The sequence below is a fragment of the Melospiza melodia genome, chromosome 6 (genome assembly GCF_035770615.1).
Source record: "Melospiza melodia melodia isolate bMelMel2 chromosome 6, bMelMel2.pri, whole genome shotgun sequence".
Classification (NCBI taxonomy): Eukaryota; Metazoa; Chordata; class Aves; order Passeriformes; family Passerellidae; genus Melospiza; species Melospiza melodia.
The window spans coordinates 51,748,036-51,771,038 of record NC_086199.1 but is presented as its reverse complement, the minus strand read 5'-3'; the positions used below and the strand labels follow the sequence as shown (position 1 = coordinate 51,771,038).

At 36.0% G+C, this 23,003-nt stretch overlaps 1 protein-coding gene across 1 annotated transcript in view; it reads right to left on the bottom strand.

The window, feature by feature from the left end:
* The window catches only part of LUZP2 (leucine zipper protein 2), an 81,401-nt gene that overhangs the window by 39,002 nt on the left and 19,396 nt on the right, over positions 1 to 23,003 (bottom strand). Inside the window, exons 2-4 of the mRNA XM_063158142.1 lie at positions 7,917 to 8,034; positions 5,814 to 5,884; positions 2,812 to 2,890 (exon numbers count right to left, since the gene is read on the bottom strand). Of these exons, the coding sequence (XP_063014212.1) occupies positions 2,812 to 2,890; positions 5,814 to 5,884; positions 7,917 to 8,034 (268 nt within the window). The remainder of the gene's footprint in view (positions 1 to 2,811; positions 2,891 to 5,813; positions 5,885 to 7,916; positions 8,035 to 23,003) is intronic.

Below are 23,003 nucleotides of genomic sequence, written 5' to 3'. Positions count from 1 at the left end.
CAGTATGGTCCTTCTGAAATGTTTTCAGATATAAAAAAAATTTACAGCATAGAGTGAGATATCTGTAGAGAAGCCTTGCCACACATTGCACAAGAAGATATGAATGTAAAGTCTAATGTAGAGCTGTTGTGACTCCTTTTTTCTTCTGCTTTGGTCAAAGCCCTTGAGTAATTTCCCAGTTATTTTTCATTCAATTTGACTTAATTCTTGAGAATTCTTACTTACACTTTTACACTGACATAACAAAGAACACCTTCAGGCAGGTGTTAGGTGTTAAATTTACACAGCCATACATACAGCAAGCATTGTATTATGCCTCCTGCACAAATGCAGAAAAATGTATTTCCACCTTTCCCTCTCCCACCAGTGCTTTATCAGTCTTTGCGAAATGTAACTCTACTTTCACTTACTCTGATGAAAATCAAGATTTATTTCACCAAGTCCTATAATATAAATTGTGCTTAAATTTGACTAGAAACAAGTTTCACAATTAAATTAAAATTAAATTCAAGCTCCTATTCTCTCACTAGTCTTGCATTAAAGTACTTGAACCTTCTTTCACAGGTGCTCACATTGTTTTCAGAGAAACCAGGTATAAAATAACCTTGTGTGTCAGGAATAATATCTGTCTCCATTTCTACTGCAATTTTCATCTGAGGATCCTGAGGTACTTTTTGAATATTCATTCAGTCTCACTGTACTGCTGAGCTTCACTATGTACATTGTACTCTGAGGCACAGAGAAGTAAATCACAAACCAAGGACACAGTTCTGATTTCCTTAGAATTATTAGCAAGTTTAATATGCTGTTAGTGTCAAGTATTGCAATGCAGCTCGAGAATTCAGATTCTTTCAGCCATGACTCCAAGCCAGATTCTCTTATACACTCAGAGGAGCTTTTCCTGGTTTCTACACCAGGTGATATTTTGCTCACTGTTAATGGCAGATATTGTTTTGTGCAGAACAAATCTTGTGCTCTTCAAAGTGCTAGAGTGGGACTGAATATACACAAGGCACTGTTGCTCAAATAAATAAAGAAAAACAACAAAACACTATATAACAAACACCAGCAAATCCATTCACTATATCTGAGGTTTATGTAATCCACACCTGAATTAGTCTTGAGTATCGAAATCTAATCAAGAGATTCAATAACAAAATGTTTTCCACCTTCCATTTGTAGGACTAGAATTCATTGTGCTGATAAAGTCAACAGGAACACAATCAATGCACCTGAAAAAATGTCAGCTTTAAACTAATATGTTCTGAAATTGCTATACATTAGATTTTACATTCATGTCTTCTTGTGCAATGTGTGGCAAGGCTTTTCACTAGTGCTGCATGAGTGATTCATCAGAAACAGATATCAGTGTCATTATGCTTGCATATCCAATTTTTTAACTTATCAGAGACGACCAGATACTTTTTTCCTTATTTCAGAACTATATTGAAGGAGGTGATTCTCCCCCCCAGTCTGCCCTTGTGAAACCCCTCCTGGGGTACTGTGTACAGTTGTGATGTCCCCAGGTAAGAACTGCATGGAACTGTCAGAGCAAGCTCAGAGGAGAGCAACACAGCTGAGGAGAGGGCTGGAGCACATCCCCTGTGAAGACAGGCTCAAAGAGCTGTAGCTGCTCAGCCTGCAGAAAAGAAGGTTGAATGCAAATCTCACAGGAACCTTCCCTACAGGGAAGCCAATGAGAGACCCTTCATCAAGAACTGCAGTGACAGTACAAGAAGTAAATAAAGGGTGGCACCATGGAATTTTCTGAAAAATCCCTACAATAGGAACAGTTTGGTCCACAATCAAAGCTGTTTCTACTTAGAAGGTAGGAAAACATACACACACACATTTTGTTCACCAAGGGAATAAAGCCACATACAAATCATAATCATACGCAATAAGGCACTGTAAATATTTGTTGAATTTAATAATTACATTTAACCCTCTGTCTTGGACAAACCCTTGCTTTGTGACCCTGGAACACAGCAAAATCTTAGTAAATAAATCAGCAGTTATCCAATTTGAAATAGAAAATAGATCTATAAACACTTCAAGCAGGTTGTTTTCAAATCCAGAGTTCAAATCATAAAACACTTAAGGTTTGAAGGAACCTCTGGAGATTATCTAGTCAACTTATGTTCAGTTGTGTCCATGTTACAGGAATATTAATAACCAACATATGAAAAATTTCCTTCTTTCATCTTAGTAAACATGATTCTACTTTTTTTCCCCCTACAATAGCAAAATGCATCTATTTATGCTCCAAAACATTACACTGCTACATGAAGTCAAAACAACTGTGCAGTTTGTCCAGAAACAGAATTTCAATAAAGCATGAAATCTTAATGGGACTTAATAATACCTTCCAGACTGATAATTAGTTCTACTATGGTCAAAATTAGACACTCTACTATCCATTTTGTTGCTGAAAATTCATCGTAAGTCCTAAAAAGTCAATAGATGTATGACAGTCTATATTAGTATAGATGAGACATGAGGGTCCATAAAGGTCATCTCACCAGGGAGTGGACTTAGGCCTAAATTTCCTGTCTAAAGTCTCCAAAAGCGTATAAACATCCCTAATTCCACAGAAATAAGGGAAGACAGAAATCCTAATATTTCAGAACATTAGAACCTTTTCCAGGTCCTTTCTTCTGAAGCTTGCAGAGTACTAACACATATGTGAAATCCATTCTTTTTTTACAAAGTTTTTTGAGCTAATAAATTCTCAAGGCAAGATTAAGATAAAAAAAGAAAAAAAAAAAAAAACAAAAAAACAAAAAAAAGGAAAGAAAGAGAACCACTCACGGTAGCCTGCTGCTTCTCTGCTTTCTCAGCTGCCTCATTAAGCTGCTTTTGAAAAGCTTCCTGGAGAGATTTCATTTCCCTAGGTTATTGAAAACACAGAATACAAACTTCAACACAAGTGACCATTAGGAAACACTTATTCAGATTCAAAAATGGACCTTTAATTACTCAGAGTAGCAAACAGATGTATTTGTCTAGGAGTCTCACAAATTAAATCTTAAGGATTCCATGAAGTATTGTGCCAGTGCAAAACATAAAAATTATCTATGATGCAAAGTAGCCACTCTTTATATCTGCTGAATGCCCTGCTGTGCAAAACATCTGCCAGTGCATAATTTCTAACAAAAATGACTGGCACCAAAAAAGTGAGGAAAGCAGGCAAGTGAAAATCCCCTGACATCCAGACATACTATTATTAATAAGAACTAGTTTATACCTGCTTTAAAATAAACAAATAAACCATGCTCTGATAAAATTCAACCTTATATGGCACTTCCTAGGGACAAACAACAAAAAACTCCTGTAGAAGATTCTGGCATAAAAAGAAAGAACAGGATAATTGCTTTATTTGAATCAAGTGGAAACCCTTTGCATTACTGATTCAGTCAGAGACTTTCTCCAAATTGTGTGAGCTTTCTACCCACAGCATGTGGCACACTTTGGAGATGGAGCAAAGAGGTAAAATGACATATTTCGTGACAGCTGTAGAGCTTTTGGAGGATTGCTGCTTGCATGGATGAACTCTCAATGAAGATCAGGCCAAAACTGGATTTCCAGACAGTAACGTATAATATTTTAGCCCTGTGAAAACTAAACTGAATGGGAACCACATAATTTTAAAAGAACTTACTACCTGCTGGATCATCTCCTTTTTTAGCTGATAACCCCTACTACTTTCAGCAATTTTGGCAACACTAGTACAGAACAGATTTAACTGAAAAAGTGATTGAGAAGCATGAAAACAACACTCCATCAGCACTAACACATGCCATCATTTCACAGTGTCGGTGATACACAGAATAAAACTGGGGGCATCATAGTCAGTGATCAAGTTTTACTTGCAACTTGGGAATTATTGAAGAATTTGTACAAAATGAGTTTTAAAAAATATTTTGAAGTCAGCAGAACATTTACTTACAAAAGCTGAAATTCTAGTACTCTAAACTTTACTGCATCATCCAGCATTGTAGAATATAATCAGACTCACACTCAGACCAAGTCTGCAGCTCATGTTCATTCAAAGAAAGATCATAACACTAATACTGGGATATATTTTGAATTTTGGCTTTAATGAAACACATTTAAGCATAATTCTTATCACTTTTCTTCATTTACTGCAGATAAAAGGAAGCCTGAGGAGCCTGGCAAATAAACTGTGAATTTTCTCTAGTGAAATTCTATGAGGAAGATTCCCTGGCACATTTTTAATACCTCTTTCATACGTTGAACTTTTACACCTCTCTGGAAATTAAATCTAGTAAATCTGTAAACTGCTGGCAACAGTAGTAGCCCCAAAGCATTTCCTTGTAGTATACTGTAAAAACATTTCATTTTCTGAATGATGGAGTGGGCTGCTCAGCAGTAGATTGCACTGATCCACATTTATTTCTGGGAACTGCTCTTGGGCAGAACACTCAGTGTCTGGATGCCTCAGAAGCAAAAGTCAACATGTATTTTTGGGTGGAACTTGAGAGACTGCAAGTGGTGATTTACAGAGGAGATTAGAAAGAATATTTGAAATATGTAATAAAATTTTCTTTTAGCAGACTCAATTTTCCCACCTGCAACTAAGATCTATTTACTAATCAGTCCATTAATACTTTTAATCAATTCATGTCTCAATTTCATAAAAGAAAGCTGCACAACAATCAAACTACCACAAAACTGCATTCATGCATGATGAAGGATTTTTTCTGTGCTGAGATGTACACCTTCAGTCACATCAAAACCACATCAGTATTTAACTAGGACAGTAGCTAAAGTCTTTCCTTTATGATTTAATAGATTTGTCTGGAACACCTGAAAGATTGCTATGTATCACAGTAAAAATAAGAAATTCTACTGGTACTGTATTGCAGACCTTATATATTGGGTATTTAAGAGATGAAGGTAATTTTCTCACAAGGTTTCTATGTAGCAATGCAATTCCATATGTACTTCCATGGGTACTTCTACGGTGAATGTAGAGGTAAGACAGCCATGGAATTTAATTATTGCATTTTTAACAATAAAGGAAGTATGAACTTAATAATTTTTCTTACTAAACATTTTTCCTGGGGAGAAATATGAAGTATAGATGCACTCATTATATACTATTTTTCCAGCAAAAGTGGTCACTCCATTAGTTATGTTTTCTAGTTACTGAAATTACTGAAATTGTATTGATGTTGCTCTTTGCTGGGCTGAATTTCAAGAACTAAGAGACACAGAATGATGAGACTTAGTTGCAATGAAGCACTGGGGAAACTGAGACTAAGGACTAGGCTGGGAACTTGCATTCCCACTGATGGGAACTAATTTTTCAGGTGCTCAATGAATTTGAAATCATTAATACTTCTTTCTCTTTCTAACTCCATTAATCACAAATATCCAGTGGAAGTACTCTTGTTTGCCCATGGACTAGTGATTTTGAGTGTCTACACGCAAACATTTAATTAAGATGTTTGAATAAATGTCATCATCGCCAAACTTAGGGATTTCGACACTTTAGTTATTTAATTTTCTAAAAAGCCTGAATTTATTTTTTAAGGAATACTTCCTTTAAAATTCAAAATGCCTCTCTTCACAGATCTCACCATACATTTTCCTACCATATGTCCAATATCAGCAAATCCCTCATTTGTTTCAAAAAGAGTATTTCCTGCCTTTACTGTACTGTTACAATTAGCCAACTGTGGAATACAGCAGTGTTTATCAATCTAGTACAAGGAAAGATGGAATTTACTAGTCTGACAGCTTTTAGTCAGGAAATGGAAAGAGAAGGAAGGAAGGGAGCGTCTTACCTTTGGTTTTGGCCCAGTTCCAGAAGTTTCTGTACATCACTTTTGGTTGATGCTTCATCATTTTTTAAAGACTGATAGCAACAAAAAAACCCAAAACTGTATTAAAGAGATCCTTTTTATTAACAATCTGTGAAAATATTTAGCACTCATTCATAAAATGGTGCTGGTGAATTGCAGACATGACCCCACTTAAGAAAATTGGAAGAATACTCTGATTTTTCTTTACTGTAGCTCAAACACAGTTAACTGTACACAGCTGTGTATTTTTCAAATACTAAATGAGAGATAAATACAATAAGCAGATTTAGAAACAGACCAAAAGCATTAGAATTTTATGACCAAGTAAGTGTGCATATACAGAAGATAATACCACAGCTTTTTGCCCATTTCAAGATCTCTGTAGTGTTGAGTCTAAAATATTTCACAGTGTAATTTTGCTGAATACTACCTTCAACTGTGCTATATTCTAAAATAAATTTCCTACAAGGAGAGCATATTTCTCTAAAAAGTAGGAAAAAAGCCTACAATAACGGTGATAAAGCACTCAAAAAAAAACCCCAAAAATCCCAAAGATCAAAGGGTTGAATAATCAAAACCAGAGAAGTCTGGAACATAAGAAAATATAACATAATACAATGATACAGCACAGCAGTGGTGCACACACACCACGAGTATTCTCCTGTGAACAGACAGAGTGCTTCTTCTCCTTTTATTTTTCCCAGCTAGCTTACATCAATGAAGACAGAGACGTATTGTCAGAAAAATAATTCCCTTTAAAATGGCATGATATACGGAGACCCATTTCAACTGATAATAGTCTAAGTGTTTTCACCAGGCCAACAGACTCTACTGGGAAAAGACAGGTGCTCCCTCAGCTGAGTATCTGGACCTCCAATCCAGGGAAGCATTTTCAATCTAGTTTTTCCTCTGAGGAGCTGATGAGAGTTCAGAGTTATTTTACTGCCCTTTCAGCCTAACCACGGCATCCAGAAGTAAAAAATGGAGAGAAGCCTCAGCTCTCCCCACAGGCTCATCTAGCACAGTTTGTCAGCTGAACTTGTAAAGCAATGCCCTACAGCAAACCCAATCAGACTTTGGAGATGGCATGTCACAAAGGTAAACTGAGCAGCTAAATTAAGTTGAGTGCACAGAATTCAGCAGCAAAGATCCAACCTGCAACAGCAAAGGCCATCGTTTGCAGCAGCTGCCAGTACAAATGTGAGTCAAGAGGCCAGCTGGAAATATAATCGGGATAGCAGAAGATTACATATTTTAGCTAAGATATTAAAATTAATTAAGAAACTAAGTTAGCTAGCAAAGATCACATAGCTTAGTTAAAGAGTAACAAATATATTGAGAAAGAGGAGCTAGAAGTGACAAGGATAGATGAAGCAACTGTGAAGAAGCAGAGACCATAGAAATACCTTGCCTCAAGAATAATCCAACAGTTCAGAGAGGCTTGGGCCATGACCAGCAAAAGGTCCTGCTAACTGGCCAAGGGTGAAGAGCTCACCATGAGGAAGATGGCTTTCTTCCTCCCATATCCCCACTCCCCTGCTTCAAAAACCCAGTTAAGGGAGCACCACTGAGTAGCCACAATGGATTTTCAGCTGATTCCAATACAAAGTGGGCAGGTAATGATTATGTGTTATGCCTCCTTAGAAAGCACTTGGATATGTAAAACCTCTTCTGTATAAATAGAGGGCAGGAGTCTGGAACTCCTTGCACATGTATTTGGAAATTATTCCACATCTGTCCACTGCAATAAAATACCCTTCTTTTAAACTTCAATTAGTGGAAGGGTTGTCTGTCTGTGCTTCGAATGTGTGTCAGCTCCATTAATACTGCATATTTCTTGTCATTCCCTTCCTTTTCCTATGTTCTATTTTCATATTTTCTTTATTTTTATTGAGTTGACAAAGGCCCCAAAACATTAGTATGAAATTTTCCATGAAGCCATCAGGTTTATGCTAAGTGAAAGATCAGCAAAACAAACAAAATGATAATTACACACATATTTAATAAATTTTAAAAAGAAGCACACCAATAAAAAAAAGGTTGAGGTAAATAAGTAATCTTCTAGAAACTGAGACAGAGTCTAACCTGGAGGTTTACTTTAATTCCCTGAAGTTCTTTAGAAGTCTTTAACAGTTGATGAAGTATGTTGCTCCTCTCCTTAAAGACTTCTTTCAGCTGTCTTTCCAGTTCTTCATAGCCCTGTCTAACACAAAGAATAAAAGCATGAGAAAATTTCAAAACATTTCTCAATGCAACTTTAAACATATCTTTCTTCATCCAAATTTAATTTATTCCAACACCCTGTAAAGATTTCAAGGGGATGATGTCCCCTTGCTCACCTGTAGAACTTATTTTTTCCTAATACAGATGAATAGAGGTTTTATGCATTGAAATGATGTCCTGATTTTGAGTGAGCAAGAACATTTACTAGCTGCCATTTTTATGAATAATAGAAGAGCTGCCACAAACCACAGAAAAGTGTAATAAAAGAATAGGAACATAATTATTACACAATGTCAGATGTAGTATAGCTGATATAGCAATAAAATGTGTAATAATACAAGCAAGCATTAGCAAAATAGGTGTGATTAATGTATTGATAAGAACAGCGTGCCATGTTTGTAACCTAAGATAAGAAAACCAAAGCAGTTAAAAAAGTTATTTTTTGTTTGTTGTTTGGTTTTCACCTATCATTTCAGTATCTGAGTTCAGCAGCTGCAATTTTTACTGATCTGCAGGCCATACCAATGCTTATCACATTTGGTTCCTGTTTAAATCATGATGTTTGCCAGGGCTCACTACACCCAGTCACTCAACTCTTGATCAAGACAAGGTCATGACAGTCTGTGACATGGAGAAAGGACAAACTAAAAGAAAAACAACAGCTGTATGCCATACCTGCATTTGGACGCTGATTCCATAGCTACTTCATCATTAAATGACTTGGAATAATAAATAAACATCACTGCCTTCACAAGTTCACCCTTTTCTGAGACTTTATGGGAACTACAGATAGAGGAGTTATTTTTCAAAGATACCCATGTAATATATAATGGAAAGCATTACCAAGTGCAAATATTAATGTTTCTGTCTCTTCCCACTATAATATTTCAAATAAATTTAAAAACATCTATTTTCTGACTATATCATGATGCAAATTACATTGGGAGGGAAGAAACAGCTAAATTTACAACACAGCAAATGCAAATGAAGTGCTAAGCTTATCACATTTCAGTCAAATTTGTGTTTGCTGTTGAGAAAATCCTTCTGAACTGCTGAAATGCAGCTAAGCTAACAAGCAGATATAAAAAGCAAATACTGACAAATGCCCAGCTCACTTCCTCCAGATTTCCCTTTTTCAGACATTAACTCTTCCTGCAGCAGATGGCTCCATTGGCAGCCACATCTGCTATGTTTTCTGGATGGAGCTAAATGGAACTTCACTCCTCAGTTCTTATTTTTATCAGGTTCCCAGTGACATAAATGCTTCTTGAGCAGCACTAAGAACTATGTGAATTAAACCTGCTCAGAGAATATGTAACTTACAGAACAGCTGTGTCCATATATTTATTTGGGGTTTCTGTCTTCTCCTTCCACATCTCCTTGGAATGACATTTCCATTGCTAGTTCAATGAAAGAAAATGCTACATAACTAAATTCTTCAGCAAGACAGCGAGATGAAGTTTCTTTGAAGGAATGGTACATGAACATGGCTGAAATTTACAATATATGTAAAGGTCATGGTTCAAGATATTATTTCTCCAGAAAAATCTCTTCCTTCACTCTGTATTCATCACATTTTTACTAGATTAATACCGAACCATCCATAACTTCATTAAATTGTCTACATGTACACTTTTTCTTAGCATGACTGTCACACATTTTTCTACACTTTGCATTGGCTTTTGTGATCTTCACTTAAGTGATCTCCAAAATAACCAAATGAAAATTGAAAAGGATGGAATGTGACATAACTGTAACAATGCTGAAGTATTCTTAATTCACTCTGAAGAAATTTCCCACATTATCAGCACTTAAGTTGTCCAACACCAGTCTGCAAGTGTTACTGTAGAATTTAAACTTTTCTAAATGCCCCAGATATCAGATTTCATAATTCTATACTTATGATTAATTTTCATACATGAAATTAATATATAATTTAAAAGAAAAAATTCAATTCAAAAGATGTTCAGGAATTGAATTGAAATTTGAGCAACTCTAGGTATAACTTAAAAATCCTCCTAATTCCCCAAAATAAAAACAAAGATTCTGGAAATATTTACAGCAGCTAGTTTGCATATATTCTCATCTCTGCTAAAGCTGTGCTCCTGTGCAATAAATGTAGAGATTTTCCTACACCAGGAAGAAAGGTAATGGTCAAACTGCATTTAAATATATTTAATGTTAAGCAACTTATTTAAATAGCTTACATCATTTATTTTGAACCTATATTTAACTTCCCTCTGATAATGGCTTAGTCTTGAGGGAGATAAAAATGTTAATTTGAACAAAAAAACTTTAGACAACTGAGCTTTTTTTGCCGATGCTGTGTTACAGGGTATCACATACCAAGCCCCAGGAATGACTGACAGATCTCTTATGAAGCTTTCAGGAGGCTGTAAAATACACACTCCTGTTTACTGCCACACATTCCAAGAAAGTTAGAGAACAAGTTTAACCTGTATAATTCAGCAGCAATTTTAAGGGTTTATTGATTTAGCTCCCACCTGAGCTTTAGAATGGTTTTCTCACGGGCAGCTGCGGTGCGAGATCACTCACCAAGGACAACCCCACTCTTTTTCAGTGATGTGTTTTGCCTTGTAGCGTCTATACTCAGATATATAACTGCTGTGGTTGGACACTGGCCAAATGCCAGGCACCCACAAAAGTCATTCACTGGCTCTCTGCTGCTAGAGCTCGGCAGAGGTAAGAGGAAAACAAAAATCAATAAAGAGCCCAGGAGCTGAGATAAGGAGCAGGAGAAAATTTCACTCTAAGGGGAAAACAGGTTCAAATTTAATGGTATAAGGTAAATTAATTATTAAGAGAGTCAGAGGAGGAGTGTGGGAGAGAGCTTTATTTTCAACAGGACAGCTGTAAGTGGTTAATTTGTATATAAACTTTATGTGCATGCAGCCTTTGCTTTAGTGCTGTATTCAGAAATCTTTTATTTCCTTGAGAGATCTTTGAATAGTTCCCTACTCCTGGTTTCCAAAGATATAGTCAATTATCATCCATTATCAGTCACACTGGAATCGGTTTTTTTGAAGTCCAGTATTAGTTTCATATAGTTAAAGTGTTTTAATGCGCCTGCTTTTAATGTAGCCCAAAACTAAAGCAATTATCATCAGGGAACCCTGGGTGTTCAAAAACTGATGTTCAGAACATCATTCATGGTTCACTTTCTACTGCACAGTCTGAAACACTTTGTGAAGTTAAGACACCTCAGCACACATGATTCAGAGGGGGGAAAAAAGGCAAGAAAAGGAAACACATTGCTGGTTTGTGTTTGCATTTTTTTGTTTGTTTTAGCAGAGGGAGGTGTGGAGCTACATTTTTAATTGCTTCCAGCAAAGAACAATCTACTCATCTAATGAGCTGGAACTCCTCCTGATAAATGCACTATTCTCATCTATGTATTTAAGCTTGGCCCTGTAAATCCCATTTACGATTTGCACTTTAAAAAGTCTTTGGCAAAGCTATCTGTTTATGTAGTGTAGATTTTTAATTAGAACAGCATAAAAAATATTTACATTAACAGACAAAATTGAGCGGAGAAGGAGAAAATTCTGGATCTGATGGCTTCAAAGATGAATCTTAGAACAGAACATCTTTCACGGACATTATTTTTGTCCAGTGACAAACTCAAGGAGGAAGCTTTCTTTACTCTGTAATATTTAGGTATTAAAAGCAAGACAGAACCTACCCCTGGTGCTATAATCTCTTGTTAAGATTACAATATTTTTTCCTATAAAATTGAACTTGCAGGATTTCCATTGCAATCCAAATCCAGACGCAGCTTGTGCCAATTAAGTCCACCCACAGTGTTCCTCAGCCCCTTTTTTCCAAATGCTTTCTCTGCAAGTTGAAAACCGGAAAACAGTTGGAACAGCATCATATTTAAAATATTTGTGAGGATGACAGGTACAGAGAGCAGAACTCCACAGCCTGGAGGGCTTTTTGCAACCCCTCTTTTATCTACCAGTGGAGCAGAATTGCAAGGACATCATGGAAGAAACAGGAAAATGAACCCTTATTTAAGAAATACAAAAAACCCCATGTCTGGCTCTCTTTTAGCAAGTGTTGTCCATTTTATTTTTATGATCCCGAGCACAATACTGTTGCCAGTTAAAAAGATATTTTTAAAGACTAACAGATGATCTAGTGTTGTGTTAAGCAGTTTTCTGCAGTTTCTTTTTGTGGCTCTCAGTTCACAAAATTCATATGCGCTGCCTACAGCCTGCCCAATTAGGCACATCACACTATCAAGGAATACATTAAAAAATTAACTGTCCTTCAGCAACTGAACAGAAAATAAAAATGCACTCTATTCAGGAGCTAAGAATTTATTATTAATTTTAAACTGAAAGGTGCAAAGGCTAATTTTTTTTAATCTGTTAAATAATGATTAAGATCCTGGTTGTCAAATAATTTGTACATAAACTCACCTGTTCTCACCCTGTAGGTTCCAGAGGTACAGACTATTTTTATTACTGTTATAGTTAGCATTCCAAGTACACTGGACAACCATGAATTGACATCGAATATGAATTGTATGAGCAATTTACACCTCAAGGAACTGAATTTTCTGTTATATATGGCTGTTAGCTTGAAAACAGAGTACATCATGATTTCCGTGGCAGTGAAGGACACCTTCAGAGAACTATCAAACACAATGAAGGAGGCAAATATGATACTATGCAAAATATGAATCTATAAGCTTGCTTTATGTTCAAGCAATTATGGTGTGGAAAACGTAGGAAATGTAAATCAAATTCTCTCTCCTTTTTTTTCAGTTAAAAAACCATGGATTGACAACAGGATAAAATATAGGCTGTATTATTTCATTCCCTAAAAATAATTTTTATAAACAGTTTTAAGTTTAAAAAAGAAGCAAAATCCATTATAGGAAAGCAGACGCACCACTAAGATGACAGTCATATTTTGCACCTACATTGACGAAGGAAAACACAAAAGTTTCTGACATATAGATTTAAAAGGTGTACCTAAACTCTGAACTTAGGAGAGAGCAGGTTTGTCAATTACTTTGTTCTAGATCTCTAACCTGTAACAAAAAATCAGCTTCATCCCAACATTGACCTAGAAGCATTTATTTGAAGTATTACTGATCTACCAATCTAATCTTTATTTTCTGTTCTGTGCTGAATACACACAGCACTAACTTGAAAGAGAAAAGAGGATCAGCATCTATCAGGTTACCAAATTAAAAAAGGCAAACTAAAAGAATGCAGAATCATAGAATCATCTGAGCTTCAAGGGGTCCATAAGGACCAGTGAGTCCCCAAGAGTCACCCTCAGCTCCTGTCACTGCAGAATAAGGAGTTCAACACAAAGTTAACAGGGAAAGTGTTTCACTGCCACCCCAAAATGTTCCAATTTATTTTGAAGTCTCCAGCTACACAATATTTTTCAAATATGCCATTATTTCTAGTACTGTTCATCCTTGTATTTGAGAGAGAGAGACAGAGGAAATTCTCATTTATTTAAATACCTAAGGAGTCCCCTCTCCTTTCTAGGAAACTGTTCATTCTGCTGCCTGCTATCAGGCTTTCCTTGAACACCCTACAGTCAGTAATGAGACACTAAAATTAATATGGCAGGAATTCACATGGAGAAGAAAGAAAAGAAAATCTAAAATAAAAACATAGACTGAAGGAAAAGAAACCAGCACCGAACCCCACAACATAAAGTACACAGAGGTTTAATTACTTAGCTCAAGAAATTTACTTGAATTAGATGAAGAAACCTAACTCATCAATCTTTTCAGAGCTTTGCCAATACCACATTAAGTAGTTGCCATAAAAAACATAAGATTTCATCCATTTCTTTGAAATAATGCCTACCATTTTTATCATTAATGAGCTGACCTGTTTATTAATGATAAGATAAACCTTGAGGAGCATCACAGGAAGTATATTGATTTTGACATTCAACACCACCTTTTGCCCTGTGTGCCAACCCTCAGGAACTGCACAAGAACCATTAGAACAAAACAACAGATTTTTTGCTAGTTTCTAAATTCAATAGGTTCAGAAATTATACAGAACAGACATCTATAAACTTTGAGAATTCAAACTGAAATCCTGTTAATTTACCTCTCCCATTATCATATTTTGCCCTTTCACCTCCTGATGATTTTGCTCATAAATTCTCCCCAAAACACACTAACAACTTAACATAGTACTGGGATTATGCTAATTGGATCCTTATAGTACCCCAGAATTAAACTTACGCCTTAGATAATCAGAACTAGACCATGTACAAGACTAGCATCTAAATACTTTTTCTAAATACAGTAATCAAGCTGACCAAATCACCACAGGTAACCCTAAAGCTATGTAAACTGGTAGATGTTTGCTCTGACAGCTAAAGCTGCTTTAAAAAAAAAAGTTATATTATATATATATTACTCATCTTGTAACACCCTTCCCTACCTTTTATATTAAGAACCAGAGATATCTCAGTAATATTTCATCATCAGTAAATCACTGTATCCTCTCCTTCCATTCCCTTTGTTGAGATGTGTAATTCACTGTTAGATATACATGAACAAAAGCTTTTTCCTATACAACTATCCTCCCAGATTTCTGCGAGAGAGAGGAGGTCAGGGGTTGAACATAAGTTCAGAAGCAATTCCTTTACTGAAAAAGCTCTAAGTTTGACATGAACTTATTTTATAGGTTATTAGAGAATCCAGCTTAGAAAAAAAAAAGCAAACTGATTTTCATGCAGCACTCAGCCATTGAAAATTCAAGTATCTTTAGCTGATTCAAGAACACACCGAAGCAGAGATGTTCTCAAATTTAATAATTAAAACATCTTCAGAAGTACTTCAGTTGACTGACTTTGATTCTCACCCATGAACATAATATTTGGATGGGCATAAAACACTTGAAGACCTCTGTTAATCAAATCAAGAGGATATTCTACTTCTGCACATTCTGAATTTGCACAGAAGAATCTTGTTTCAAGCCCTTTGTCCTTCATTCATTTTCCTTTCTTAGAATATGCTGACATTTTAAATTCAACATGATCATCTTCCGCCAGTGTCTGGGAGTTCTGCATTATGGGAATGCTGGTATTCTGCAGCATTCAAAGAGAGAAATGCACATGATAATAAATAATTTCATAATATTTCACATAGACTCTTCATCAGAACCAGTTTTTACTATACTTGCTAACATTTTTTCCCACTGGGGGAACACAATTACTTTGTATGTATGTGTATATATACACACTCAAATACAACCACACCAATAACTACATTTATGTCAACAATTTATGGCTACAAAATAACACATTTATGTCAAAGGATTTTTATGTATTTTGGAAGTGCTGACACTGCTATCACACACTTCCCATCAACCTGCTAAATATTTTTCTTGTTTATGCAGCGATTTTCAGGTACATCACGGAATCCCTCAAAGTTGTTTTCTTCTGTTTTCATTAAATTAGTTTTTATAAAGGTGCCCATTACTACTCCTGGTACCTGCCTTGAGTGTTCTCAATTCATATTTTGCTGACAGGAATAAAAGACTTGGCTTTTAAATAGTTATTTCACATTTAGGAAAGGAGAAAAAACACGGCAGTATTTGAGAAAGCGCATCGTAGTCTTTAAAATAGAACCAAGTCAAAGTAGAAGTATTTTAGCTATGTGACTGCACATAACAAAAATTAGTTTCTCTCCCCTTTTTCAGTCCTTTAAAAGTATGAATTCAAGTTAAAAAACCATTTGCCCAAAAGACATATAGAGATGGAAGAAAGGAAAATAAAGGGTCTGAAACAAGCCCAGCAAATAAACTGAGAGCACCCAAAAGGTGCTGGTGGTGATTCTGAAAGGCAAGTGGCGTGGTTTGAGAGAAAGTGGGTTTTTTGGGATGCTGTGGTCAGAACATAGATATCTCTAAATATTTTTTTCCTAGGGACAACAGTCTACATCCTCATGCACGTTTCAAAATGGCTGTCACACCTAACACCTTCCAGAAGTCACAAAAGACAGGAGATACAGGGACACTTTTACATTATTCCAGTAATTTTTTTCTGACATTTTGGCCAGTGACAACCTTTAACAGACCAAGCCTTACAGCCCAAAACCAACAAGATAACATGATGCTGCTACTACTCCCTGCTCCTAGGGAAGCAGAGATATGCTAATTATATCTGGGGCTAAATATAAACTGTGATCCTTTCCTAGAATGCTCATCAAGCACATTACTGAGCTGTGACACACCATCAAGCTCTGAGCCAAGGCTATCTTTAAACTGGTTGGTGTCACTTACCGTGTAAACAACCAACGTCAATCAGAACATCCTGACATCCTGTTACAAATCAGGAAAGGATACATCTTAATATTAAAAAAATGTAAAATCTTAATATTTAGGAAGCAAAGTGAGGCACTGAGAATTTAACTCAAAAATAATCTGATTATGTTAGAGCTTGTAAATACCTAAACACACACATTCCCACATACAGGTCCCAATGCTAGGAAGTTTGTTTCCAGTTTCTAAGTCCTCTCCCTCTCCCTCTGAAAAACAGACTCTCTCTAAAATATGATTCAGATAATTCCTGAAGAAGAATTTTTTTTTTTAATGATGGATGGCTCTCAATGACTTAATGACATTGCTTTCACAACTATGTCCTCTGCAGTATCAAACATGCTTTTTTAACATTCTACTGAAATGCAAGAGATAAACACAGTAGGACACAACTTTAGAATGGAAGTTTAATAGATTTGCTTTCCTTTCAATTTTCAGTTTGGGCTTTTTTCTTGGTTTTAAACAAATATTTCCAAATATCCTTACTCCTAAATGCTGTGATCTTCAGAGCTTCTCAAGTCCCTGAAGTTTCCACAGTTACTATGACTGCTAACATAAACTTCAACAATTGCTACTGCTCCATTTATAAAGCATTATTTTATAAAATATAATAATAAACACACTTCAGGCAAGTATGATGGTTGCATATTTTCATACTATTTTTAAAAGGAAATAAAATAGCATCATCGAGGAGCTTGTGCAATAGAAAGGAGCACAGTGGAGTTCAAACACTTCAATACATTTTATGAACAACTAAAGTCAAAATATCTCTGGATATACCAAACAAATAAAATTGAAACATAATGCTGTCCTGTCTTTTCCATATTGCCAATATTATTACACTTAAGACATGTAACCCTCTCTCACCAAACCCAACCAAACTCCCAATGAATCAAAGAAAGAAACCACAAAAAAAAAGCTTCCCACATTGCTCTATTTTTAATTATGCATTTAACTTTTTAATTGTAACCACTTTTTAATTGTAACCTGAAAACTTCTTCAGAATATTTATTAAGCTCCTGTTGAAATTAATATGCACATGTAGGAAAATATGAAATCACTGTCAAGTTATCACCTGGCAAAACAGAAGAGATGAAGAGATTTTTGCCATTCTTCATCCCTCAGATAAGATCTTCTATACCCCAGTTGTTGTTCCATAACAAACAACAACAATATATAGGAAATTCCATTTTTTCTAGTACCACAACATTAGAAAACTGGCAATATTTTAATATTTAATCATGCACATGCGTGAGCAGCATAATTTGCAATTAATTCACGCAAAACAAAATGCACCAACAATTAGGTGACCCAGTATCAAAAAATGTAGATCAGAAGGGTAAAGCAGCAAATGTGTGACACAGTAGCAAGTACAAGTTAAATACTCTATAGTTAAAAAGAAAATTATAAAGGACATCGAGTCTATGAATAAAATCCTCCGCCGTACAGCAAGGCAAAGAGTTCTGGAGGAGAGTAAAATCACAGATATTGTGCTCCATTTCAGAGAAAAAAACTGAGAGGGGCTGAGAACTATTTTCCTATGCAAGCACACACATCTCATCAGTGCAGAAACTGGAGTGTAATGCCTCATGAAACAAATATTTCCTTTGCCACCATTTGTCTCGTTGATCAGCACTTCCAGGAATTTGCAGTAGAGATGAGAACCCATAACAGATCAACCAGAGAGGAAAAGACTTGCAAGTCCCTTTAACAGATTTCAATCATTAAATACTACAGAACTCATAAGGGATGGTTGTATAAGTACAAAACAGAGTTCAGCTCAAAAATAACTGTCTTCAAGGTTTAGCCATTCCAGAAAACACACAAGAGAGAAAGCTAGGATACATCAAGAAAGCAAATTTCCTGATTCAAGTTGAAAGACTGGAAACTATTCAATAGTGCTGTATTTTTATTTCTACTACCAGTGAACAACCTGCATCCCTGAGCTTGCTGCTGAGAAACTTTTCCCCAGAAGAGGATTAAAAAAAAAAAGCCCACTGTAAAAAAACACTAATAAAAAATTGTTTGCACACATCACTGAAAATTAGTAGATATTTTCAGTTTGTTTACATGCTTCAGGAAAAGTGTTTTGGTTTGTAATAATTTCCTCCCACTCTGAAGGGATATGGCCAAAATGTGAACTTTAACAGAGATATACTGGCTCATACTTCTCAAAGCTTAGCAGTAGGAATTACAGAGGGCCATGCATTTTATCTCCTGAGGAGACTCAGGAAAAGTACCTTGGGAATGGGTCCAAAACTGCTTGTGTGTCTTCTGCAGACAGATCTTTCTCCTGCAGAACTGTGATGCTATACCGGGAACAGAAAAGGTTACTAGAAAGGTCTCAGTAAATCACTAATAAATAAATAAACAAGCAGGAAAACAACCTCTACCATTCTCTAGTTTGTGCACTGTACAAGGAGATTTTCCATGCTTTTTTAGTCAGCTTGGACTTACACTTATTTGTGTTGACATAAAACCCAAGAGCTGTACCTAATATTGCTATGTAAAAGCCCCATTAGTCACAGACACAAAGAAGACTTTCCCTCTTCCAAATGGTCACTTTGTCTTGAATTCTTCCTTCATTTTAATGAAGGCACTACATTGCAGCATAAAATTGAAGATTCCAGTTTTGTAAGTACCTCAGAATACAGATGTTCTGTCTCCATGGAATTCTCACCTCATGGCACCGCTAAGTCTCCTTCCTGGAGTACTGCATCTTTTTCTATAGAACTTATTTGTTACTCCTTCCAATGCCCAGCAGAAAAAAGAGAGGTGATAAGAAGTTTATTACTGAGTATGATCTTTACCTTGAATTTCTTATCTGAGCAGCTCACATCTACTGTTTTATCACAGATTAGAAACATTAAAAAAGTAATATCTGTCCAAGCATAGCAGCATTGCCCTTCTTCCAATATATGAGCTATCAACCTTACACATGACCTACGGAATTGATTTTGCTTTCTCTCTTTTTTTTAAATTCTTTTTGCATCTCAGAGGCAATAACAATACATATATTTTATATATATATACATATATATATGGAATAATATTAAGAAATAAACACATCACAAACAGTGCTATTGTTTTTATGAGATAATATATTAAGGAACATGTTTTCTTAATGAGCCCTTTTCTGCCAATAAATATGCAAGAAATAGTACAATTTAGTATGGGAAAGCTAACTAAAATCTATAAATATTACACACAACTAGACCTGAATAATTCATTAACTATTTAACACATTTCCTAAAACAGCAATGCAAACTACTGTTATCGCAGACCTAACCCTAATTTTTTGTTTTGTGAAGGGATTCCTTTTTTCCTCCCAGAATCTGAAATTTTAATTGCCAAGTGATCAACATGGAGGTTTGGTAGCTAAATCAGCTAAAGGATATTTAGGCTGATACCATGCTAGGGGCTCAGATGATGAAATTGTTCCATTGCATCAGATACAACACACTGCAGCAGCTGGAACAGCTGCTAATAAAGTCCAGGGTAAGGAAGCAAAAAGGGCCTTTGCAGGATATCCACAGATGTTTAATTCAGCCTGTGGTGAGATGTTCAGGTTCCAAGGGCACTCATGGGGACAGCTTTACAGTTCCCTGAACAATTAGAAGGGGTTTTAATAATGTTGGTTTTAGTTTGAGATGAAAAACATAATACTCCTCACTAGTATTTTACCTGCATGACCATGTAATTACCAAGGATGTGCATCTGTTCCTCTGGTGACAGACTGCTAGGAAGTAAGAAATCTTAGAAAAATCCATTTAAGTTTAGAAATTTTGACTACACAGCTTTAATACAACTGGTGGTAAACTATCTAAATTAAACGTTAAATTATTATCTGGGCATTATCATCTAGATGGCAGTACTCAGTTAATGTAAAGTGCAGCTCCAAGTTCATTTAGCTTTCACAGTTTCTTGATACTGCTTAATGCCCACATCATTCTGCTTTCAAAGTTATCAATAAGAAGAATTATCAAGTCAGTTAATAGTACAGGTCTAGAAATTGGACTTGGAATTCTCCAGTGGAGCTCCAAAACCCAGGAAAGGAAAAATGCTTTACCAGTACAGACTACAAAGCCCTTTACCATAACTGAGCAGAGTCACCAGAGCAGTGCATCAAATTCCTGCCATCTGAAAACCACCACAAGCACAAAGGTTAGTTCTGGTGCTGTGCAAGCTGCAGCCAAGAGCCCAGAGCTGGCTCCAGACAAACTCACCTGGGCACAGGTACACAGGGTAACTGCAAGGCTCTGCCAGCAGCAGCCACAACGCTGCTGTGCACAGAGATCCAGCTGTGAGCAAAGGAGCCTGTACAGACAGGAGACACAGCACACTTAACAGCTCCTGAAAGTTTTCTGGCTCTCAGTCCAGCTAAAATCACAGCAGATAACACTAGAAATGTATTTGGAATTGGTTTGCCAAGTCCATACGTGGACCTTAATGTCAGACTGGTTAATGTAGCAAATGAAAGACAACATCCAGGAGCATCTTTCCCTTTCTTTTGTCCCTGTATTAAGACAGACTGTTACCAGCTGATCCCCTCTCCTTTTTCATGTCAACACCAGTGAGTATGTATAACCATCCAGAGAGAGAGAGAGGAGCAGGGTTTGGATAAAGTTGCAGTAAGATTGTTCCTTGATATTCCCCGTACACAAACACATACAAAAGGAAATGTATGTCTGCCAACAAAGAAGCATGACACTGTTTTCCTGTAAGATTTAAGTGCTGACTGCTCATGAAATTGCTGACACCAAAGAGCAGAACTCCTCCTATTTAAGTAATTTCAATCATTATAACTGTCCTTTCACTCGAGATATCAACCTGTCCTCCTGTCAAAGAAAAAAAACAGATCAGATAAAACAAGGTCAATCAGTTTAGAGTATATAAAAAAAGCTCCAATTTTGTAAATTAAAATCCGTGGTCTCCTCACTTTTCTTCCAAATGACTGAAAGAAAAATACAAGCAAAGGCTAATAGTAAATATTAGTATGGATACTAATATCATACAATTAAGACTAAAAATTATTTAAGAATCTGTAACAGAAATGGGTTGAGATACAGATACAGTATTTTCCAAGATATGCCTCATTATTAAAATGAAAAATACATTGATGTGTTAAACTTCAGAGTTCATGCTTCAAGAAACTTCAAGGGATGAACTGCTGCTTGCCTAGTTTTCAGGTTTAGAAATACCTACAATTATTATCCTGGTTGACTGATTTACCTTGCAATAATTAATCATTATTGTTGCTATGCACTGGACAAGACTAAAGCCCTTCTAACTAATGAAAATATCTTCCAACCAGATCAGTCCTTCATTCCTTTCAAAGTAAACTAAATCAACATAAGATAAACTTTAAAGGCACATGAAACTTTTTCTCCTACATCACCTCTACCTGACACTAGGAAATTACTAAGATTTTGTGGGCTCTTTGAAAATTTGCACAAGATGATGGTGATTCCAGCTTTCAAGTGGACCAGGCATTGGGAAAATGTTAATAAGCTTGGAAAACATCCCAAAGCTTCCTCTTCATTTCATACCACCCACAGGAAAACTGTATCATGCATCACAGATGGCTCATAAAGGATGCTAAGCCATTTCTGTAAGAAGAGGTGTTCAGACATTACAGAAATTAAAGAAGTTGGATCTTTGGAAGAGATCCAGCATTTACAGAGTGTTTGTTCACAAGTTCTAATTTGCTTATTCTGTAAGCTGTGTTTCACACCTGGCATGTCCAAAAGTAAGAAAAACCATCATAACATACAGAAGTGATTAAAACATTGTTGGATTTCACCCATAAAATTATGTTTTTCAGACACTAATAAACATTCACAAAAAACCAGAGCTGATGCCTTTTTCAAAATTGATATTACATATGCTAAAACTGCCACTATGCCTCTATGTCATATCTACATATATATTAGATATATATGATTCTAGATAAGTCATTCTTCTGATGGAAATTCAAGAGGAAACTTTTCCCTTCAATAAATCTGCATTCTGAGCTCCTACCTTGATCTTCTCTTTTCATTTTTCACCTCTGCGTCTCAGAGCATGGGTCAAAACTTCCAAACTTTATTGAAGCTTTCAGTGTTTCAAGATGCAAATGCAAACTTTTATTTGCAACTGCTGTTTTGGATAATCTCACTGACACTGCATCAATTCGTTAATATGATCTACTTATGTGGGGTTTTCTGAAGCTACCTATTACTATCTTCCTCATGAAAGACAAAAATCTTCAGGTTTTGCTGAATGGCTTTTGGTTTAACTAAATTCAGCTGAATTTTTCAGTCATTAAATGACAGGCAGCACAGGCCTGGACTTTTCACTCTCATGGTGTAATATTTGTGTATGTATTCGTGATATGCAAGAATATCAAGAACAAAGTGACCAAAGATTGCAGTCTTGGTGTGCTTGAGCAGAAGTTGACTAATGACTGCCAAAAAAAGAGGCAATACACATCAAAGAGCATCTCAGAGTAAACAAGAACTTTCTGTCACTCACTGATAACTTTTTTGAAGGAATTTTGGTGTGAATAACTTGATGCAGGCAGTATAGAGTATGCACTAGAATGAATAGAACAAACCTTGAGTCTGAGAAGAGTTTA